Source organism: Erinaceus europaeus, chromosome 12, assembly GCF_950295315.1.
Source record: "Erinaceus europaeus chromosome 12, mEriEur2.1, whole genome shotgun sequence".
Classification (NCBI taxonomy): Eukaryota; Metazoa; Chordata; class Mammalia; order Eulipotyphla; family Erinaceidae; genus Erinaceus; species Erinaceus europaeus.
Window position 1 is genome coordinate 41,050,599 of NC_080173.1, and position 21,756 is coordinate 41,072,354.

The 21,756-nt window shown below is 50.4% G+C and overlaps 1 protein-coding gene across 1 annotated transcript in view; it reads right to left on the reverse strand.

Moving 5' to 3' along the window:
• MPRIP (myosin phosphatase Rho interacting protein) overlaps nucleotides 1-21,756 on the reverse strand; it is a 130,736-nt gene that overhangs the window by 7,981 nt on the left and 100,999 nt on the right. The window contains exons 16-23 of the mRNA XM_060202494.1: nucleotides 16,583-20,332; nucleotides 14,000-14,147; nucleotides 12,207-12,324; nucleotides 10,511-10,670; nucleotides 9,766-9,885; nucleotides 9,245-9,331; nucleotides 8,544-8,706; nucleotides 2,028-2,113 (exon numbers count right to left, since the gene is read on the reverse strand). Of these exons, the coding sequence (XP_060058477.1) occupies nucleotides 2,028-2,113; nucleotides 8,544-8,706; nucleotides 9,245-9,331; nucleotides 9,766-9,885; nucleotides 10,511-10,670; nucleotides 12,207-12,324; nucleotides 14,000-14,147; nucleotides 16,583-20,332 (4,632 nt within the window). The remainder of the gene's footprint in view (nucleotides 1-2,027; nucleotides 2,114-8,543; nucleotides 8,707-9,244; nucleotides 9,332-9,765; nucleotides 9,886-10,510; nucleotides 10,671-12,206; nucleotides 12,325-13,999; nucleotides 14,148-16,582; nucleotides 20,333-21,756) is intronic.

Genomic DNA, 21,756 nt, shown 5'->3' on the forward strand with positions numbered 1-21,756 from the left:
TTTTTCTGGTCTTGTCAAAGGGAAAACAAGCCCCAGTGTGGGGACAATCCCATTCTTGCTTTCCTGTAGGACTTCAAATATAGTCTCAAGGTAGGGCAAATGCCAGGGATACAAGGTGACAGGCCCTGTTCCTACCCTGCTGAAGCTAGAAATGGTCTACTTGCTATGGCCTTACATACTCACACAGGCAGCCATGCCAGCCACTCATCACTTAGGAAAGTCCTGTCCCTGGGCATCCCTCCCAACTTGTTGGGGTCCCAGCCTCTCCGAGGCCCCCAGGCTGCCTTTGGCCAGGACAGGCCCAACATGCCCTCCTTTTTTAATGATAAGAAAATGGGGGGGGGGGCTCTCAGATTATCACTGGGGCTCTATGATTACATGATTGCATTGCTTCTGCCCCCCTGCTCTTTATGATAGAAGATGAGAGAAAGAAGGAAAAAGAGAATAGAAGCAAGAGAAGAGGAGACCACACATGAAGCTTCCCTTCTGCAACTGTTCTGATGTGGAGGGGTTTTAAACCGGGGTCCTCATGCCTGGTAAAGTACGTGATTTACTGGGTGAGCTATCTCTCATTTTACTGTTGCTATATTTGCCTCCAGGGTTATTGCTGTATCGCTGAGGCTCGGTGCCTGCACTACAAATCCACTGCTCCTGGAGTAGATTTTTCCTTTTGTTGTCCTTGTTGTTTATTGTTGTTGTTGTTGGATAGGACAGAGAGAAAGAGGAGGGGAAGACAGAGGGGGAAAGAAAGATAGACACCTACAGACATGCGTCACCGTTTGTGAAACGACCCCCCTGCAGGTGGGGAGCCGGGGGCTTGAAATGGGATCCCTATGCTGGTCCTTGAGCTTTGCGTCATGTATGCTTAATCCGCTGCATTACCACCCGCCCCCCTGTAATGAGCCATCTGTGCAAAGCTCCCAGCAGAAGCTCATCACCTGCTATTTCACAGACATGACCAAAAGACCCGTACCTCTAACAGTGAGTGCACTCTGAGAGGGCCTGGCCCCTGATAGGGAGTGTTAGGGGTGCAGGTGTGGATTCATCATCATCATCATGTTCATTTTTAAGCAGGCTGGGGCTTCTCAGCCAGCACAGCAGCCTTTCTTCCTAACACCCTTCTTCCTAACACTGTCTTCAGTTATCCCAGTCCAAAGCTTCTGTTTCATTAAAAAATATACATAACCCTGTTCCTTTGCATAACCAGTTACACCCAGGATCTACTAATCCCTGAACCCCAGGCCTGATGCTGGCTGGGTTGGGGACTGCAGTGAGGGGGACTCTGCTTCTCAAGTTGCTGTGGATGTCAAACCCACACTGGACAGGAGCATGTGGAGGGGTCAGGCTGCTGGCCATGCATCCTGACCAGGACATTGCCTGTGCTGTCCCTGGGGTTGGCTTTGCTGAGGGCCCCTGGGGTACCCACTGTGCAGGGCAGGTTACAGAGACTCCACTCACATGGGGTGTGCTTGCTGGACAGGATGGATGAATGAGAGCACCAGAAACAGGAGCTGGCTGTGAGGTGTGAGCAGTGCATGCAGGCAGCCACCCCTGAGGGTGGCAGTGGGTGGGTGGTGAGAGGTGGTTTACCTACATGACAGGGGACCTGGAAGCGGGCTCGGTTCAGTTATCCCATGAGACCTGCTCAATTACGGACTGTCAGAGGAAAGAGCAAAACATAAGACACACACACACAATGCACCCCAAGCCAACTGCTGGCCCCGCCCTGCCCCGCCCCCCACCCTCAGCTCTGGCTCTGCTGCTTAGGGGAGGGGTACAGGTAGCTCCATCCCCAAAGGCAGCCAGCCTCAACACTGGAATACACAGCCAGAGCAGACAGACCCTGGAGGGTCTGGGCAGTTCTTCTAAGCTCAGAGAGAGGCTTTGGCCCCTGCAGAGCCACAGAAGGAATGCCCTAGCTGACAAGTGTGGGCCTAGGGCTTGTGCTGCAGTGGCCCTGAGCCAGTCCTGCTGACTAAGCCTCCTTTCCACAATGTCCCCCTACAAAGGGAAGAGACCCCACTTACCTTGGACCTGATGCTTCTGAGCTGCCGGCTGACAGAGGATCTGTCTTTCTTTAAGAAGTCAGGGTTGCTTTTAGATTTCATTATATCTAAAGGAATGAAGAGACCCATTACCTCTCTTTTTCTCTTTTTTCCCTTCCTTCCAGAGAGAAAAAGACCGTAGCACTAAAACTTCCTCCAATTTGGTAGGAGCTAGGCTCAAACCTGAGTCACACACATGGCAAAGCAGTGCATTATCCAGGTGAGCAATTTCACCACTCTACTTTAATATTCTAAAACTCTCTGGGACCAATTAGTATATTTACAATTTTCCAAGAATATTGCTATCACTCTGCATGACATTTCCTTAATCAGTTTAAGAGGATGCCAGAGCTAGTGCCAGTAACCATAAAAAGTGGGTATATTTTCTTTTGCTTTCTTTTTTTGCCTCCAGGGTTATTGCTGGAGCTTGATACCTGCACCACAAATCCACTGTTCCTGGAGGCCACTTTTTCCTATTTTTTAAAAATAAATTCTTTTTTTAAAAAAGATTTTATTTATTTATGAGAAAGATAGGAGGAGAGAGAAAGAAGCAGACATCACTGTGGCACATGTGCTGCCAGGGATCGGGGATCAAACTCGTGAGTTCATGCTTGAGATTCCAAAGCTTTACCACTGTGCCACCTCCCGGACCACTCCTATTTTTTTTGTTGTTGTTGTTGTTGCTGTACTTGTTGCCCTTGTTGTCATTACTGTTGCCACTGATGATGTTGTTGGATAGGACAGAGAGAAACAGAGAGAGGAAGGGAGATGGGGAGAGAAAGATAGACACCTGCAGACCTGCTTCACCGCTTGTGAAGTGAACCCCCTGCAGGTGGGGAGCTGGGGCTCAAACAGGGATCCTTACGCCGGCCCTTGCACTTTGTACTACGTGTGCTTAACCCGCTGCACTACCGCCTGGCTCCCCTGTGGGTATATTTTCTGAACCACTGGAGAATGAGTGTGGTGCTGGGCCAGGCACTCCTGCCTGCTGAGTACATCTGTCCCCAACGCTCATTTACCCTGCCTCTATCCGAGGAACCCGGGATGGCTGCTCTACACAAGAGAGCGTTAAGTACCTCTTATGGTATACTCCTGGAGACTACCAGCCTTAGTCTGCTGTGTATAGTCCTAGTGATTTCTTTTTTTTTTTTTTTTGCCTCCAGGGTTATTGCTGGGACTCGTGCCTGCACTATGAATCCACTGCTCCGGGAGGCTATTTTTTCCCTTTTGTTGCCCTTGTTTTTATTGTTGTTGTTATTGCTGTTGTTGTTGGATAGGACAGAGAGAAATTGAGAGAGGATGGCAAGACAAGAGAGGGGGAGAGAAAGACACCTGCAGACCTACTTCACCACTTGTGAAGCGACTCCCCTGCAGGTGGGGAGCTGGGGGCTTGAACTGGGATTTTTTTTTTTAAACTTGTTTTTTTTTTTTAAAGGGATTTTTAAAAATTTTTAAATACTTATTTTCCCTTTTTCTATTGTTGCTGTTATTGATGTCATTGTTGTTAGATAGGACAAAGAGAAATGGAGAGAGGAGGGAAAAACAGAGAGGGGGAGAGAGAGAGAGATATCTGCAGACCTGCTTGACTGCTTGTGAAGCAACTTCCCTACAGGTGGGAGCTGGGGGCTCCAACTGGGATTTTAAAAAACTTTTTAACATTTATTTTCCCTTTTGTTGCCCTTGTTTTTTTTATTGTTGTTGTTATTGATGTGCTTCACGCCATGTGCGTTTAACTGCCCAATTCCCATTTTTTTTAAATTAAAAAAAATTTATATTTATTTTCCCTTTTGTTGCCCCACCCTTTTTTATTATTGTTGTAGTTGTTGTTGTTACTGATGTCACTGTTGTTAGATAGGACAAAGAGAAATGGAGAGAGGAGGGGAATACAGAGAGGGGGAGAGAGACACCTGCAGACCTGCTTCACTTGCTTGTGAAGTGATTCCCCTGCAGGTGGGGAGCTGGGGGCTTGGACTGGGATCCTTATGCGGTCCTTGCACTTTGTGCCACGTGCGCTTAACCTGCTGCACTACCACCCAACTCTCATTTTTTTTTTTAATTAAAAAAAATTCTTTGTCGGGGAATTAATCTTTTACATTCAACAGTAAATACAATAGTTTCTACATGCATAACATTCCCCAGTTTCCCATATAACAATACAACCCCCACTAGGTCCTCTGTCATCCTTCTTGGATCCGTATTCTCCCCACCCACCCACCCACCCCAGAGTCTTTTACTTTGGTGCAATATGCCAATTCCAGTTCAGATTCTACTTGTGATTTCTTTTCTGATCTTGTTTGTCAACTTCTGCCTGAGAGTGAGATCATCCCATATTCATCCTTCTGTTTCTGACTTATTTCACTTAACATGAATTTTTCAAGGTCCATCCAAGATCGGCTGAAAACGGTGAAGTCACCATTTTTTACAGCTGAGTAGTGTGTGTGTGTGTACATATATATACCACAGCTTGCTCAGCCACTCATCTGTTGTTGGACACCTGCGTTGCTTCCAGGTTTTGGCTATTACAAATTGTGCTGCCAAGAACATATTTGTACACAGACCTTTTTGGATGGATATGCTGGGTTCCTTAGGATATATCCCCAGGAGTGGAATTACAGGATCATAGGGTAGGTCCATTTCTAGCCTTCTGAGAGTTCTCCAGACTGTTCTCCACAGAGGTTGGACCAATTGACATTCCCACCAGCAGTGTAGGAGGGTTCCTTTGACCCCACAACCTCTCCAGCATTTGTTCCTGTTACCTTTTCTGATGTATGACATTCTCACAGGAGTGAAGTGGTATCTCGTTGTTGTCTTTATTTGCATTTCTCTGACAATCAGAGACTGGGAGCATTTTTTCATGTGTTTCTCAGCCTTTTGGATCTCTTCTGTGGTGAATATTCTGTCCATGTGCTCCCCCCATTTTTGGATGGGGTTATTTATTGGCTTGTTGTTGAGTTTGGCAAGCTCTTTATATATTTTGGTTATTAGCCTCTTGCTTGATGTATGGCATGTAAAGATCTTCTCCCATTCTCTGAGGGGTCTCTTGGTTTGGGTAGTAGTTTCTTTAGCTGTGCAAAAGCTTTTTAATTTGATGTAGTCCCATAGGATTATGCTTGTCTTAGTCTTCTTTTTATTTGGATTCGTTTCATTGAAGATGTCTTTGAAATTTATGTGGAAAAGAGTTCTGCCAATATTTTCTTCTAAATATCTGACAGTTTGTGGTCTAACATCCAAGTCCTTGATCCACTTGGAATTTACTTTTTTATTTGGTGAAATATAGTGATTCAGTTTCATTCTTCTGCATGTTTCAACCCATTGTTTCCAACACCATTTGTTGAAGAGACTCTGCTTTCCCCATTGAATAGTCTGGGCCCCTTTGTCAAAGATTAGATGTCCATAGGTGTGGGGGGGGCTCACTTCTGGGCTCTCAATTCAATTCCACTGGTCAGTGTGTCTATTCATGTTCCAGTACCAAGCAGTTTTGATGACAATGGCCCTATAATACAGTTTGAAATCTGGGAGTGTGATGTCTCCAGATCTGTTCTATTTTCTCAAGACTGTTTTGGCAATTCTAAGTCTTTTCTGGTTCCAGATAAACATTTGTAGCATTTGTTTTATCCTCCTAAAAAAATGTAGTTGGGATATTGATGGGGATAGCATTAAATTTGTAGATGGCTCTGGCTAATATATTCATTTTGATGATGTTAATTCTTCCAACCCATGAACATGGAATATCTTTCCACTTCTTTGTGTCTTTTTCAGTTTCCTTGAGTAGTGACTCATAATTTTCAGTATACAAGTCTTTCACTTCTTTGGTTAGGTTTACTCCTAGATATTTTATTGTTTTTGTTGCTATAGTAAAAGGAATTGATTTCTGGATTTCAATTTCTTCTAACTTAAGTGTTTGCATAGAGGAATGCCACTGACTTTTGAATGTTAATTTTGTAGCCTGACACCTTACTGTATTGCCTGATGATTTCCAAAAGCTTCTTGCTGGACTCCTTAGGTTTTTCCATGTATACTATCATGTCATCTGCAAATAAGGAGAGTTTGACTTCTTCTCTTCCAATCTGTATGCCTTTAATTCCTTGCTCCTGCCTGATTGCTATGGCAAGAACTTCCAACACTATGTTATAGTGATAGTGGGCAGCCCTGTCTAGTACCTGATCTGAGTGGAAATGCTTCCAGTTTTTCACCATTGAGTATGATGGTGGCTGTAGATTTGCTGTATATGGACTCCACTATCTTCAGGAATTTTCCATCTATTCCCATTTTTTATAGTGTTTTGATCATAAAGGGATATTGTATTTTGTCAAAGGCTTTCTCTGCATCTATTGATATGACCATGTGGTTTTTGGTCTTGTTTTTGTTGATGTGGTGGATCACATTGATTGATTTACGTATATTAAACCAACCTTGCATGCCTGGGATAAACTCCACTTGGTCATCATGAACAGTCTTTTTGATATACTGCTGTATCCGGTTGGCTAGAATTTTGTTCAGTATTTTAGCATCTATGTTCATCAGAGATATTGGTCTGTGGTTTTCTTTTTTGGTTGTGTCCCTGTCTGCTTTTGGTATCAGAGTGATGTTGGCTTCATAGAAGCTGGCAGGGAGTATTCCAGTGTCTTCAATCTTCTGGAAGACTTTTAAAAGTAGAAGTATTAGTTCTTCTTTGAAGGTTTTGTAGAATTCATTTGTAAAACCATTTGGTCCTGGACTTTTATTCTTGGGGAGGTTTTTGATAACTGTTTCCATTTCATTAGCTGTGATGGGCCTGTTCATGTTGTCTACTTCCTCTTGACTTAGTTTTGGAAGTTGGTAGGTATCTAGGAAATCGTCCATTTCTTCCAGGTTCTCTAGCTTGGTGGCATATAGTTGTTCATAGAAGCCTTGCATGATATGTTGAATTTCTGTGGTGTCTGTTGTGATATCTCCTCTTTCATTTAGTATCCAATTTATTTGGGTCTTCTCCCTTTTTTGTTTTGTGAGTCTGGCTAAAGGTTTGTCGATTTTGTTCACTCTTTCGAAGAACCAACATTTACTTTCGTTGATCTTTAGTATGGTTTTCTTGTTTTCAATGTTATTGATTTCAGCCCTAGCTTTAGTGATTTCTGTCCTTCTGGTTGCTTTAGGGAAAATTTTTTAAAAAAATATTTATTTATTTTCCCTTTTGTTGCCCTTGTTTTTTTATTCTTGTAGTTATTGATGTTATTTTTTTAACTTTATTTATTGATTTATTTATTCCCTTTTGTTGCCTTTGTTATTTTTTATTGTTGTAGTAGTTATTGTTGTTGTTGTTGGATAAGACAGAGAGAAATGGAGAGAAGAGGGGAATACTGAGAGGGGGAGAGAAAGACAGACACCTGCAGACCTGCTTTACCGCCTATGAATCGACTTCCCTGCAGGTGGGGAGCCTGGGGCTTGAATTGGGATCCTTCCACCAGTCCTTGTGCTTTGCACCACGTGCACTTAACCTGGCCTCCTTTAATTCTTTTTATAAAATTTTCTTTATTTATTTACTGGATAGAGACAATCAGAAATTGCGAGGAGGTTGGTGACAGAGAGGGAGAGAGACAGAAAGACACCTGCAACCCTGCTTCACCACTCGCAAAGCTTTGCCCCTGCAGGTGGGGATCAGGGGCTCGAACTTGGGTCCTTGTGCATTGCAATATGTAAGTTCAACCAGGTGCACCACCACCCAGCCCTGTTGCTGTTATTGATGCAATCTGGGATCCTTATGCCGGTTCTTGCACTTTGTACCATGTGCACTACTGCCCCCCCCCCCCCCCCTTAAAAGTCCACTTAAGCAGGAAGGGGAGACAGCATAATGGCTATATGAAAAGACTTTCAAGCCTATGGCTCTAAGGTCCCAAATTCAATCCCAGAACCACACAGGCCAAAGCTGGGCAGAGCTCTAGTATAACACACCTACACCCCCCCCACACACACACAATCTATTTAAGCACAAAGCAATATATACTGGGTTAGAAACTGTATCATATGACCAGTGTGTGCCTTTGCTGTATTTTGCTGGACTGCCTTCTGGAAAGGTTGCTAATTTATCATTCTAGCAGAAGGCAAATTAATTCTTCTCTGTGCATCTATTAGACTGTCACTAGCTGACAGAGAAAATTGAGTTTTTTTGGAACCAGATGATAAACCCTTTCAATGAGCTGTGCCCTCACCCCCCAACCTCTGCCAGATTTTGTGGAAAAACCACAGGATGAGTGAGAACTGCCTCCAATGACCTACTGAGGGAATGTAGGGAATGCCACATACACAGCTGTAACCACAAGGGGGACACTTGGTGGTACGGCTCCCTCACAGTCTAGGTGTCTCCACCAGCATGCCAAGGGGGAACTAGCCTCTCACGAGGAGGCCTTGCAGGCAGCCAGGCTAACCCCCACCCAGGTGGGGGCCTCTGGTCGGCACCGCTGAACCTGGAGATGGGACTTCTGGGCTCTGACCATGTGGCGCCTCACCCAGGGCCATACTCACCGTATCCCGACACAGGGGTGGTTTCAGGGGACTTTTCACCCAGGGCTTCTGTGGCGACTTTCAGCTGCTCTTTCAACCTGCCAATGTCACAGTCGGCCTTGGCCTTCACGATGCTGAGCTCTGTGTAGATGTCTTTATACTTGTCACTGGCATACTTTTTGTCCTTAGGGCAAAAATAAAATAGGAGCGAAGAACATGTTAGTTACAGGCAGACTAGGAGGCTTGGTGACACTGCTGAGAAGGATGGGTAGGGATTGGCAGCTTGGGTGACATAGCCTGAGCCTCTGCCTGATCCTGATGTGAGAGGTTAGGCATCCTGTTGATGGTCGGGGTACACTATCCATGCTGCCTGCTGGGATGGTGCAGCCCCCACCCCTCCAGGACTTCTCTGTGGCCTGGAGACACCTACACCTCTGCCCTGGATTTCTAAACTATTGATGGCTACAGGCATGCTGCCATCTCTGATTCTAGAAGCACTGGGAGGAGACCCACGGGTTTAAGGGTGCATGTAGGAAGGAAGTCAGGCTTGTTTGTCCCACCCTGTGCTGCTCTGCTGTTAGAACTTTATTCTGAAATGGCATATGAGCCATAGGAGAAAACTCTAGAATAGTCCACAGCTGTGTGTGCATAGGGAGTCCTGAGCTCTGGGGCAACCCTGGCTCCCCCACCTGAACCTACTTCCTGGCTGGGCCAGGTCTTACCCGCAGTGCTGTCTGCAGCTCATCCTTGAGAGAGCTGATCTCCTGCTTCAGGTACTGGATTTCTGATTCTTTGACCCGCAATAAGACCTAGGGTGAGAGAGAAGTGAGGGTCTGGAATTCAAGGGTAAAGGGCCCTCCAGTGTCTCAAAGGCACAGACTTAAGTCACTGCAACTCCTCAGGTATCTGCCAACCTTCCTCCTCAGCCTCCCGCGTGTCACCCAGCATGAGTTACATTCCCAAAAAGAGTATCTTACATAAAATGTACTCCCTAATACTGGATAATGGGGTGCTACAGAATAGCAGACAGCTGCTCCATTACTTTACATGTCTCTGACATGGCAGAAATGGGTGAGTGGGGAGTGGGGCTCAAGGTCCCCCAGTCTCCAGAAGGGGCCTCAGCTCCAGCATGGCCTGGAAGCTATCTGCTCCTACCTGTCTTAGGTGCTGCCCTGAAAGCTGGGGTCACACTCTGGTTGTGGCAAGTGCAGATTTGGGGTTGGTATAGCCTGCTCCCCAGTACCTCTAGCTCATAGGCGTCCTTGCCCTGTGTGAGGGGTGAGCCAGCAGCCTCCCCACTGGCATCCCCAGTCAATAGTGTCCGTAAACGTGCGATCTCTGCAGCTAGGCGGTTGTTCAGCTCCTGGGGAAGCAACAGGCAAGCTCAGTAGGTCTGCAGTCACACATATGAGGCTGCACAGAGTGGTCCAAGGCTATGAGTCCCGCGTGTGGGTTTTGCCCCTCTGGGCTGAGTGAAGACTCCAGAACTCCTCAGCCTTTCTGACGCCATCACTAGTGCTCTTATGGCCCACCTGAGTCTGTGCTGGAGGAGGCTCTTCTGTTCCTCCACTTGCTTCTACACCTTCCTACCCAGGAAGGGGTCACCTTAGGCCACAGGAGCAACTAAGCAGGAAGTCCTACTGAGCACCTCATACAGGTGGCCTTTGTCTGGGCCAGGCCAACAGCTGTCTGCTGGGTAGTGGGAAGGGCACACGCTCACAAGCTCATACCAGTTTGGGACCTGTGGACAAGCCTATATTGAACCAGCCCTACCCAGTGCCTCCCCACTGGCCAGGATTCAGACACACCTAGTACAATCCGGTGCAAATGTGTGGTCTTCACCGGGAGTCATTTATCTAGTGTGGTCGCAACCCCGCCCCTCTCTTCAGACATGCTCTTCAGGCTTATCTGAAAGAGCTGGAGATAGTGTGCCCAGGTCTGACATGTAGCAGGACATGGGGCAGGCTGGCCCTGAGCCCTAAGATCACCTGGTTGTGGGCGTTGAGCTCCTGGTTCTCACGCTGGCATTGCCGCAGGGCCTGCCGCTCGGCCTCTAGCGCCTGGGCCAGGTGGGCGTTCTCCAGGCACTTCTGTGAGTACTGTTCTGACAGCACCTCCAGCTCCCGCTGAACTGACTGCAGCTCTTCCCTGGGGAAAGGGCAGTGTCACTCCTGCCGTAGGGCCCAGGCCTCTGACAGGTCTGCGAGCCCTTTGAAAAACTTCAGGGGCTGTGAGACACGAGAGAGGAGCTAGGCTACATCTTATGCTTTACTCTTTCATCCTTCCTTCTTTCCTTTCCCCTTTCCTTTCCCTTTCCCTTTCCTTCTCTTTTTACCAGAGACTGCTCAGCTCTGGCTTATGGTGGTACTGGGGATAGAACCTCAGACGTGAGAGTCTGTTGGCATAACCCCCAGTCTTACGTATCATTCCCTGTATCAGGCTAGGCTAAATGAGGGACACTGGAACAGACTAAGGGTTAGTTTATTCTGGGCGATTGCCTGCTCTCTTCTGACTTGTTTCAGTAACCCACCCCCACCCCCCAGAAGTGGGTTCCAGCACACATGCAGTTTCACAGCTCTGGATAACTTTTTCATTCAGCTAAAAAGACAGATGGGGTCAGGTGGCGACACATCTGGTTAAGTGTTCACATTACAGAAAAAAGAGACGGGGTGGGGGTTGGGCGGTAGCCCAGCAGATTAAGCACACATGGCGTAAAGCACAAAGACTGGCTTAAGGATTCCGGTTCGAGACCCTGGTTCCCCACCTGCAGGTGGGGGGGTCACTTTACAGGCGGTGAAGCAGGTCTGCAGGTGTCTTATCTTTCTCTCCCCCTCTGTCTTCCAAAATAGTGACATCAATAACAACAATAATAATAGCCACAATGATAAAACAAGGGCAACAAAAGGGAAAAAATAGCCTCCAGGAGCAGTGGACTTGTGGTGGTGCAGGCACCGAGCCCTAGTGATAACTCTGGAGGAAAAAAAAAAAAAGATAAAAGAGACAGAGGAGACACACCACATAGCACTTCCCATGTGGTGCTGGAACTTAAACTTGGATCATGCATGTGACAAGACTTGCACCCTAGATATCTCTAGGGCTCCCAGTGAGCTAACTTGAGGCGTCTGATAACCCAGGCCAAGGCTTTCTCCAGGGCCTGGAAGGGAAAGCCCTGTGGCACTGTGCTCAGCACCTGCTACTTCTTGAATGTGGCTGTCTGTCCTACAGAGGAAGCAGGACAAAAGGCCTCACCCAGGATGCCCTAGCCCCTGGTGAGGGTGGGATGGGGAATCTGTGTTGTGAAGGGCTCTCCAGAGAGCAAGGACCCTTTAGGAGTCACTCACTGTCTTGTGGGCAGAGGCACCAGGGTGGCCAGGCTGTGGGGGGAAGGCTTTCTCACCTGTTCAGATGGAAGCTACAGACCATGGCCAGGGCTGGGCTCCAGCTCTAGAGTAGACCCCTCCTGTGAGATGCGAGTCAGCTGATGGTGAGCATACTCCCAGGATGGCCTGTGAGCTGGGCCCACCCTGACCATAAGTTAGTATTGGGCATCACCACTGCACTTAACTCTCGTGACTAGTTTCTGCCCAGTGACAGGGCCTGCTGATCCTTAGACACATCCAACCTCTGAGCTAACCCCCTTCGTGGGACATGACCAAGGCCCCTGCAGTCCACAGGCTGACTCACAGGTACTGCCGCCTCAGGGCCTCAATGTCTGAGTTGATGCTGCTGATCTGGGAACGCTGGCTCTTCTCCAGCTCTCGCTCCATCTCCTCCCTGTGTGCGTTCTTCATGGCTTCAATGGCTGTAGACAAGGACACAGCAGTTAGTGCCAGCTCTGGGAGGCTCCAGCAGGGCCTAAGGACAGTGTGATGGCTGCTTGCTGTTCATGCTTGGCCAGGCTGGCCTGGCAGAGGCAGAGGCAGGGCTAAGGAAATCCTAGGAGCTTCCTCAACCAAGAATGAAGGTTTAGTGGGGGAGACAGCCTAATGGTTATACCAACAGACTATTATGCCTGAGGTCTCCCCCCACACTGCCATAATTTAGAGGGGAGCAATGCCCTGGTAACAATAAATAAATAAATTTAAAAAATGAAGGTGTATTTTTTTTGTTTGCTTTGTTGTAATGTTAGAAGGAAACCCAAGGTAGGAGTCGGGCGGTAGCGCAGTGGGTTAAGCGCATGTGGCATGAAGTGTAAGGATCCGGGTTCGAGCCCCGGTTCCCCACCTGCAGGTAAATTGCTTGACGGGCGGTGAAGCAGGTCTGCAGGTGTCTATCTTTCTCTCCCCCTCTCTCCATTTCTCTCTATCCTATCAAACAACAATAACAACAATAATAATAACCACAACAATGATAAAACAAGAAGGGCAACAAGATGGAAAAAATAGCCTCTAGCAGCAGTGGATTCATGATGCAGGCACCGAGGATCCCTGGAGGCCAAAAAAAAAAAAAAAAAAAAAAAGCTCCCCACCTGCAGGGGAGTCGCTTCACAGGCGGTGAAGCAGGTCTGCAGGTGTCTATCTTTCTCTCCCCTTCTATGTCTTCCCCTCCTCTCTCCATTTCTCTCTGTCCTATCCAACAACGACATCAGTAATAATAACTACAACAATAAAACAACAAGGGCAACAAAAGGGAATAAATAAATAAATACAAAATTAAAAAAAAATCATTAAACAAAAGGGAGGAAACCCAAGGGTCAGGTAGTGGTGCAGCTAGAAAAGCACACATGTTACCATGTGCAAGGATCTGGGTTCAAGTCCCAAGCCCTCATCTGCAGAGGGGAAGCTTCATAATCAGTGAAGCAGAGCTGTAGTTCTCTCTCTCTCCTCCTTCCCTATTTCTGTCTCTATTGCATGTGGCACAAAGCGCAAGGACTCGTATAAGGATCCCGGTTCGAACCCCCACTTCCCCACCTGCAGGGGAGTTTCTTCACAAGCAGTGAAGCAGGTCTGCAGGTGTCTCTCCTTTCTCTCCCTGTCTTCCCCGCTTCTCTCCATTTCTCTCTGTCCTATCCAACAATGACGACATCAATAATGACAACAATAATTACAACAATAAAACAAGGGCAACAAAAGGGAATAAATAAAAAAAAAATAAAAAAAATAAATGGGGATGTTAACTTCAGGCATGAGTTTATAGAACAAGCAGACCCTCAGGATGTCAAGCTTTGCTTTTGTTCCTGCAGTGACAGAACACTGAAGCTTGGGGGGGTTTGAAGCTAGTGGGGAGCTGACAGCACTGTGCCGATTGGGGCACAGCCTTCTACCACAGGTGAAAGTTAACAGGACCTTGGGCACTCAGGCAGAGGAGGGCATCTGTCAGAGGCCACTGGGGACCAGAGTGCTGGCTCCAGGACTACAGCCCTTTCCTCAGAGATTTAATTTTTTTTCTTGGATAATTAAATCTCAGCTAAAAGATAAGAGGAAGGCTAGTTGTAGGACAGCCTGTCCAGTGCCACCTGTGGTCACTGCACAGGGTACCTGAGATGGTGGCTGCGGTCTCCTCAGCCAGTAGCCGGTCCTTCTCCTCCCGCAGCTTCTCCAGCTCCCGCTGGTGCTGCCGCTGCAGGTCTTCAATCTTCTTCTGGTGCGTCTCCTCCATTGCTGCAAACCCTCGCTCACACGTGGCCTGCAAGGTGCAGAAGGGAGCTCATGATATTTCCCTTGACCTGCAGGTGGGATATCCTGTTGGATGAGTAACTAGAAACCCTGGTTGGCCCAGGTTCCTGGGAAAGGCTGTGCCTGCTAAAGCTGTGACCCGCACCCTGTGCCAGGGGTCCCCACAGCTGCCTGGCTTTCACTGCTACCATCATTTGCAAGAGGGAACTCCCGTCTTTAAACCTCATCTCATTTTATTTTCTTTTTTTTTTTTTAAGATTTTATTTATTAATGAGAAAGTAGGAGAGAGAGAAAGAACCAGACATCAGTCTGGTACATGTGCTGCCAGGGATTGAACTCAGGACTTCACACTTGAGAGCCCAATGCTTTATCCACTGTGCCACCTCCTGGACCACCTCTTCTCATTTTTTATGACTGTTCTGACTTCCCTTTCTCCAGGGAAAGAGTGGAATTTAAGTGAACTAATCCTGGACCAGTTAAAAATTACTGCTGGGGGCCAGGAGATTGCTCATGCTGTAGAGTGCTCATTTTATCATGTGCAAAGGCCCAGTTTCAAGCCCCCTGCCATGGAGCATCTGCACGGCGGATGGGTGGGTGGGTGGGGGGACTTACAAGCAGTGAAGCAGTGCTGTGCAGCCTCTTCCATTCCCCCCAACCCCCACCAAAAAAGAGTCTGCCAGGAGTGGAGGAATTATGCAGGTATGAAGCCCCAGTGGTAGCCCTGGTGGGGGAAAAAGAACTACTGCTCTGGAGGCCTGACAGATAAGGAGGGAAGAGTAAGCCAACAGTGCTGGTTACAAATGGGCATTTTGAAGACAGTTCTTATCAGCTGGAGGAGCCAAGGCCACTGAAATAATGGCTTGCCTGGCCATGCCCTAAGGGGAGACCCAAGCAGCTGCACAGCTGGGAGGGCACTGGGACAGCTGCTCAGTGTACAGAGGCACTGTGCTCACCCTGCAAGAGCTGCTTCAGGGCAGGGACTGACTCTCGCTGGTTCTTGAACACGGGAAAGTGTGGGCATGCCATATTCTTGATGCATGGAAAGGGACTCCCTTCCCCATCTTCTGTTCCATACAATTTGGCTGGCCTCCCAGCACAGGGACTGAGGAAAGGAAGCAGGCAGTACACACCACGCTGGGCTGTCTGTGCCCAGTGACAGAGCCCTTCCTGCGAGCCCTCCCCTCACTATTCCCACACCCAGGTTCACACCCAGGCCTTCAATGAAGCAGGCTGCTGCTCTGGACATGGCTATGACTGCCACCTGTTACTGGGGTATCTCTTCCAGGCTCCCTCTCAATCCCCATGCCAGCTCCTGCCTGCCCGACTGACCAAGTGGAGGCTGGCACAGCCCCTTAGCATGGAGGGATGGGAGCTGTACCCACATTGACTAGCCAGATATCCTGTCTACCTTTGATGGCAGGGCACAGGCTGAAGGATGCTGATCCTTTTAAAGTTGCCCTGATGCCACAGTGGCATCTTGTGTACCTCTAGAGACAGCTGAACTCTGGAACCTCATCTCGAGACTCTGGTTGCCTCAGGGAAGAGCAGGGCTTGAAGCTGAAAGTGTGTCTATCACCCAGGAGGAGGAACACAGCACTTGCTTCTCCTCACATGTGGGACACTTAGTGGGGAGAATGAGGTTTCCATTGGCCAGCAGTGCCAGCCCAGTGCCTGCACCCCTGGGACAGCATGTATGCCAGGGCTGACTATGGTACTGGCTGGGCGGGGACATGTCCCAGAGGGGAGGAGCCATAGCATGAGCACAGCAGATCTCAAGGGTTAGCACAGAATAAGAGGTGGACATCAAGGCACTAAGGCCACTGCCCTCTGGGCAACTGTGTGTGCCTCTGGCTTCAAGGCAGTGGACAAGACCCTGGTGGCTCTACACAGTCTGTCTTTGTGGTACGGGAAGTATTACTTTTGGGTCACCAGGCCTGGGTGTCTGTCAGTGAGGCGAGTGAATTGGGATGGTGGTGGTGGTGTGTGTGTGGGGGGTCATTTCCCAGAGTCCCTGGAGAGAAATACCATAGGCTGAATGCTGTGCCACCAGTCACCATGGAGAGTGGGGTGACCCAAACACTGTCTTTGGGGAGCCTCAATGATGTTCTCTTGGGATTATTAGGGGCTGGTCCTGACCTGAATCTGCTGGGCTCTTTCCCTTGGGCTTAGCTGATACCAGAGATGGAGGGGGATCAGGCCAGGTTGTCTGAAACAGGGAAAGGGAGCACCCCAACACTCCCCAGTGATGCTGGCCTCATTTGGGGTGCCAGGCAGCCTGCCCCCTGCCCCACCTCTGCCTTCCCCTGCAGCCCCGTGCTGAGGACCACATGACCCAAAACCAGAAACCACCTCTCAGGTCTACCGGAGCCCTGAGCTCTGAACCTCCCCGCCCCAAGCAGGAAAAGGCCTGCCCCAGGGCTTGCACATCGGACAGTGTCTGGGGACCTTCAAGCTCTCAAAGTCCTTCTGGTACTTCTCCCGCAGTGAGGCCGCGTCGCCCTGCAGGTCTTTGTGTTCCAGTTCCTCACGCATGACACCCATCTGGGCCTTGAGCTCCTGGACACGCTCACGCAGCCCCAGCATGGAATCAACTTCTGTGGAGGCAGGCCAGATAGAGCAGGGGGGCCCGGGGGCAGGCAGGGCCTCAGGGTGCTGCTGCCCGCAGAGATGGAGGGCCTCCTGCAGGCGCTGCAGGCTCTGGGCATAGTGTTCCTGTAGGGCCCGCAGCTCCTCCTCGTGGATGGACTGCAGCTCTCTGATTTTGAGCTGGAATCTGTCCTCCAGAGTCTGCATCTGCTGCACGTGGTGCCTCTCTAGGTCTTGTCGGTCCCGTGCTGAGGCATCCAGTTGGCTCAGGATGTGGCTGTGCTCAGCCTGTAGTGTGCTTTCCACTTGGTTCAGCTGTGCCACCACTGCCTGGACCTCCTGCTCATAGCTGCCCTGCAGGGCTGATGCATCCTCCACCTCCTCCAGGTGGTGGTGCTGCTGGTGGTCCAGCTGGGCCACTTTGGCCTTCAGGTCTGCATTCTCCCTCTCAATGACGGCCATCACTGCCAGGTACTCACTCTTCTGCTTCTGTAGGAGGCCCTCATACTCTTCCCGTAGGGTCCCGGCTGCCCTCACGTCCTGTGAGGGGGAGAACCCCCTGCTCTGCCAAGACTCCTTGGAGCACTGGAGCTCTTTCTCATACTCAAGTCGGACCCTGCAGGCAGCATAGCACACCTGTGCCTGGGTGATGGCATCCTGGACCAGCAGTGAGGAGTAGTGGCTCAGGCCTCCCACATGCAGGCTGCAGGAGAGACTACGGGAGGCCTGTAGGAACTGCTGGCAGTCTCTAACAGAGTCCACGGTGGGGACAGAGGCCAGAGTGGCAGCTATCTCTTTCAAGAGGTTGGCTTTCCCTTTGAGCTGCAGGGCCAGTTCCTCCTGGATAGTCGCAAGGGCCCTGGGGTGGTGGGGAGACACCGGCAAGGGCTCCTGTGAGCTGGGTGCCTCTGGGTCAGTCTGTGCATCAGGCCCCTGTGTTCCACCTTCACCACTCACTGGCAGGTCCAGGGCATCTGAGACCTGCTGTACCACTCGCTCAAAATCGGGAGTGTGGTAGGCCCCCAGGAGCTCCCCCAGCATGTGCTTGTGCTGCTGCAAGGCAGTCTGGGTACCCTGCAGGGTTGCCTGCACACTCTGCAGCCTCTGCTGGAAGGATTCCCGTACAGACTGCATGGCACAGCTGAGCTCTGCTCTGACCCATGTGACATCAGCCAGGTCAGGTGGCAGGGTGGGCAGGAGGTTGTGCTGCCCACCTGCTGGGGCTCCAGTCACCTGGCCTCCCAGTGCCCCCAGGTGCTTGCTCAGGGACTCAACCCGACTCCAGAACTCGCCATCCACTAGCACCTTCCTGGCCCAGGCTTCTGCGGGGGCTCCTGCACAAGGTGCAGTGGTCCCCACCTCCAGGGGCCACCTCCTGGCCTGTGTAATCTCCTGGAGGAGGCGTGAGACGTCCAGCGAGGTATTTTGCAGGGACTCTGCAATCTGGTTGATGAGTGAGGCTTCCAGGGTGATCTGATCTGAGAGAAGTTTCAGCTGCTGCTCCTCTGGCAGTTCAGGCTGCTGTGGCACCAACTGGCCTTTGTCCAGTGGGTCTTGATCCTTGAGCTGGGCATGGGCCCCACTGTCCACAGGGGCACAGTGACACAGGGCCTGTATGGCACTGACCAGTGTTCTCTCCACACTGGCCAGCGGGCTCGCTCCTGTGTCTTGCGCCTCCTCCTGGCTGGCCCCCGGTAGAGATCGAAGCTGCTCTCGGCAGCTTTCTAAGCAAGCCAGGGCCTGACTGTTTTTGACTTGGAAGTCGCCGAGCTCCCCGACATGACTGTCCACCATCTTTGCCCGGGCCTGCCTCTCTTGCTCCAGCTGTGAGGCCAGCGCGCCCACCTGGAGCACGCTGGAGTGCAGCTGCTCACGGAGCCGCGCCTCAGCGCCTGCCCATTGCTGGTGCAGCACTAGCAGTGCCTCCTGGCTCTGGCCTTGCTGGCTCTCCAGCTTCACTGTCACATCCTTGAGCTTCTCCTCTGTGATGTAGAGCTTTGTCTCCAGGGAGTGGATGATGGAGAGGTAAGTGTCGGAGTCACTGGCCATTGGAAGTGTGCTGGGGGCCGCTTCTGAGGACATGCTTTCCTCTGAGGGTGAGTGGTCCTGACTGGTGTCGGAAGATGTGCTACTGGTCCACGCCTTTTCCGAGCTCTCAGGGTGGCTGTATTTCTGGCACTGGATTGTGGAGAAGCGGATCCTTTGCCTTTTCACCCTGGGCACTCCTGCATCAGGTTTGGCTGTGCTCTGAGAGTGCCCTCCCTTGTCAGGTAGCTCTGCCTTTGGGGTTGCTTTGGTGGGGCTGCCATCTCCACACTCTTCCCCCGGGCTGGGCCCTGGATCCTCCTCAAGCTGTGATGGTAGGGAGCTGGTGGGTTGTGGCTGTAGGCCAGGGGGCCCAGCGCCATCGACTTCAGCTTCTTCCTGGGTGCTCTTTGGTTCTTCCACTTCTTCTGAAGGTTCACTTGCAAATTTCCTTAAGATCTCTTCTTTAGCCTGGAGCTTCATTTCAGTTTCCTCTAAGCAGCTCCCTAGGGCGACCATTTTAACCAAAGCCTCGTTGAGGTCCTGCTCTTTCTTTTCCAGAACTTTCTCGTGTACTTCCTTGATGTGTTTTAGCTCCTCCTCCTTCTCTTTCAGCAGGGTGTGCATACTCTGGAGCTGTCCTGCCACCCGGTAGTAGGAATGCTCCAGGTTCTGGTAGTCAGCTTCCCTCTTGTGCAGCTTCTCTTGAAGTGCTACCATGTCCCCGTCTGACAGGGCCACATGCTCTGCCAGTTCCTGGAAGCGCTGCCGGACCTGGTCCCGCTCCTCCTGCAGGCTCTGCACATGCTCGGCCAGCTTCTGGATGTTGGCCTCCTTCATCTCTAGCTGCTCCTCCAGCTGGTGCACAACCTCACTGCCCTCACACTTGGCACTCAGTTTCTCTTTCTGCAGCACCTCCATCTGCTGCTCGTGGTCCTGGAGCTGGTCCTCGTAGGCGCTGGCCTTATCCTCCACCTCTTTCAGGTTCTGCAGCAGCACCTGCTTCTCCTTCTCGCAGCTCTCCAGCAACAGCTCATAGTTCCTCTGCAGCTTCTCCTCCATCAGCCGTTGGGCCTGCTCACTGGTGCTGAGCTGCTGGCTAAGCTCGGCGATGCGCTCCTGCAGCCGCTGCACCTCCTTCTGTCGGTCCCGCTGCAGGGCCTGCTGCACCTCCAGGTCCCGCAGCTCCTGCGTCTTCTCCAGCAGTAGGGCCTCTGCACTTTTGAGCTTCTGCTCACTGGCCTGCAGCTGGCTGCTCAGTGTGGCCTCACTGTGCTGCCATCCCTCCAGCTGCTCACGCACCTTGTCCTTCTCCAGCTTCAGGTCGCCCTTGAGCTTGGCCAGTGCCTGTTCCTTGATGGCAAGCTCTGCAGCAGCGTTGCCCAGCCGGGCCTGCAGGCCTCGGATCTCGGCCTCATGGTGCCGGATGGCATCCTTGGCCTCCCCATAGCTATGCTTCAGAGCCTGGATCTGCTGCGTGATCAGCTCCTGGCGCTGGCACTGGGCCTCCAGCTCACTCTGCAGATCTTGGTTGACTTTGTGGAGCCTCTGCCAGGCGCCGGAGGGGGAAGTGGCCACTTCAGTCTTAAAAAAACCGATTAAACACTGGTTAGTAACACTTGAGCCTCCCAGTTTTGAGTGTCACACCTCTGGCCAGGTCAAACACAGAAAAGCTCCTTGGTGGGTTTGCCTTTTTATCCTTTGCACATTTTTTTTTCTTATTAAAAAATAATCCAACGAATCACCTTAATGTTTTTTTTGGTAAGTGGCTGCTTCCAGGTAAATAGAACACGTGGACAATAACATCAAAACAGCTCTAGCTAAACAGTTTCTAGGAGAAATCAACCAAACAAAATCGAATAATGAAACACACTGATAAGCGAAACGAAGACTGAAGGACAAGAGAACGTCGGGGAAGACAGAACACACTAGAGCATCAGAATCAGTCTGCTTTTGCAAAACAGGCTACACACAGCTCTAGACCACACACCCTACGAAGCACAGCACGCAGGGCTTAGGGGTGATGTCACTTCCTTCTGAGACAGGGAGAAGGAAGGGAGCAACTGCTGGAGATGCCAGCCAGGGAGGTGACATCCAAGACACGTTCCTGTGGGAAGTGGGGCCCGTCCTCTATAGTGACGGGAGAACTATTCTACCTGCAGGAAGACAAAACATGGAGGAAATGGAAACCATGGGGTAAGATATGATAACCAGCAAAACAAACCTCTGAAGAAATCAAAATGAGAAAAGGAAGCATGCAGAAGAAGAGAAAACAGATAAAACGATACTCCCCAAGCTGGAAGACATGCAGGGCACATGGAACTGTTTAATGTGGGGGAAACGAGAACATGAACGAGAGGGAGAGAGTCTAGCCTGAGAATTTGGCCTGCCTGGGTCCCTCCCAGTCCACTGGTGGGAAGCCACAGATGTGACACTCAGTTGTGTTACGTCAAAGCCACACTCCACATCCAATCCATGTACACACCTTCTCCTGGCAGGCAGTCAGGGCAATGCACACCCTGAGTATTGCCTGACCCCGTCCTTTTCTCTTAGGCCAGAAGCATTTCCAAAGGCAAAGGAACTGTAGCCCATCATGAGACCCAGCGGGAAGGTAATGAACCTCAGCCATACTTGGCACTGAGGGATGGAGGCCACACAGTCATCCCCAGCAGACGAGCAGGCTACCAATGTGCAAAATCTCATCACTGCTGAGGAGTGAATGTGCACAGAATGGGGACCCAGCCAGGGTTTAAGGAGCTACTGAAACCCAGGGGATACCCAGAGCACCCCCAGAACAAGGCTGTAGAGAGGAAGAGCCCCCACCTACTTCCCAATGCCTGGAAGTCTGAAGCAGGCATAGCATCACTGGGGAGGAGGGTACGGGCCACCCAAGGCTACAGTCAGAGCAGGGGAGCAAGGAAAATGGGAGAATGGCGAAAGCAGAGAGAACGTGCACCAGAAGCAACAGCATGGAGAGAGGCAGGGTGCCCAGGGCTGAGCACCCTGCC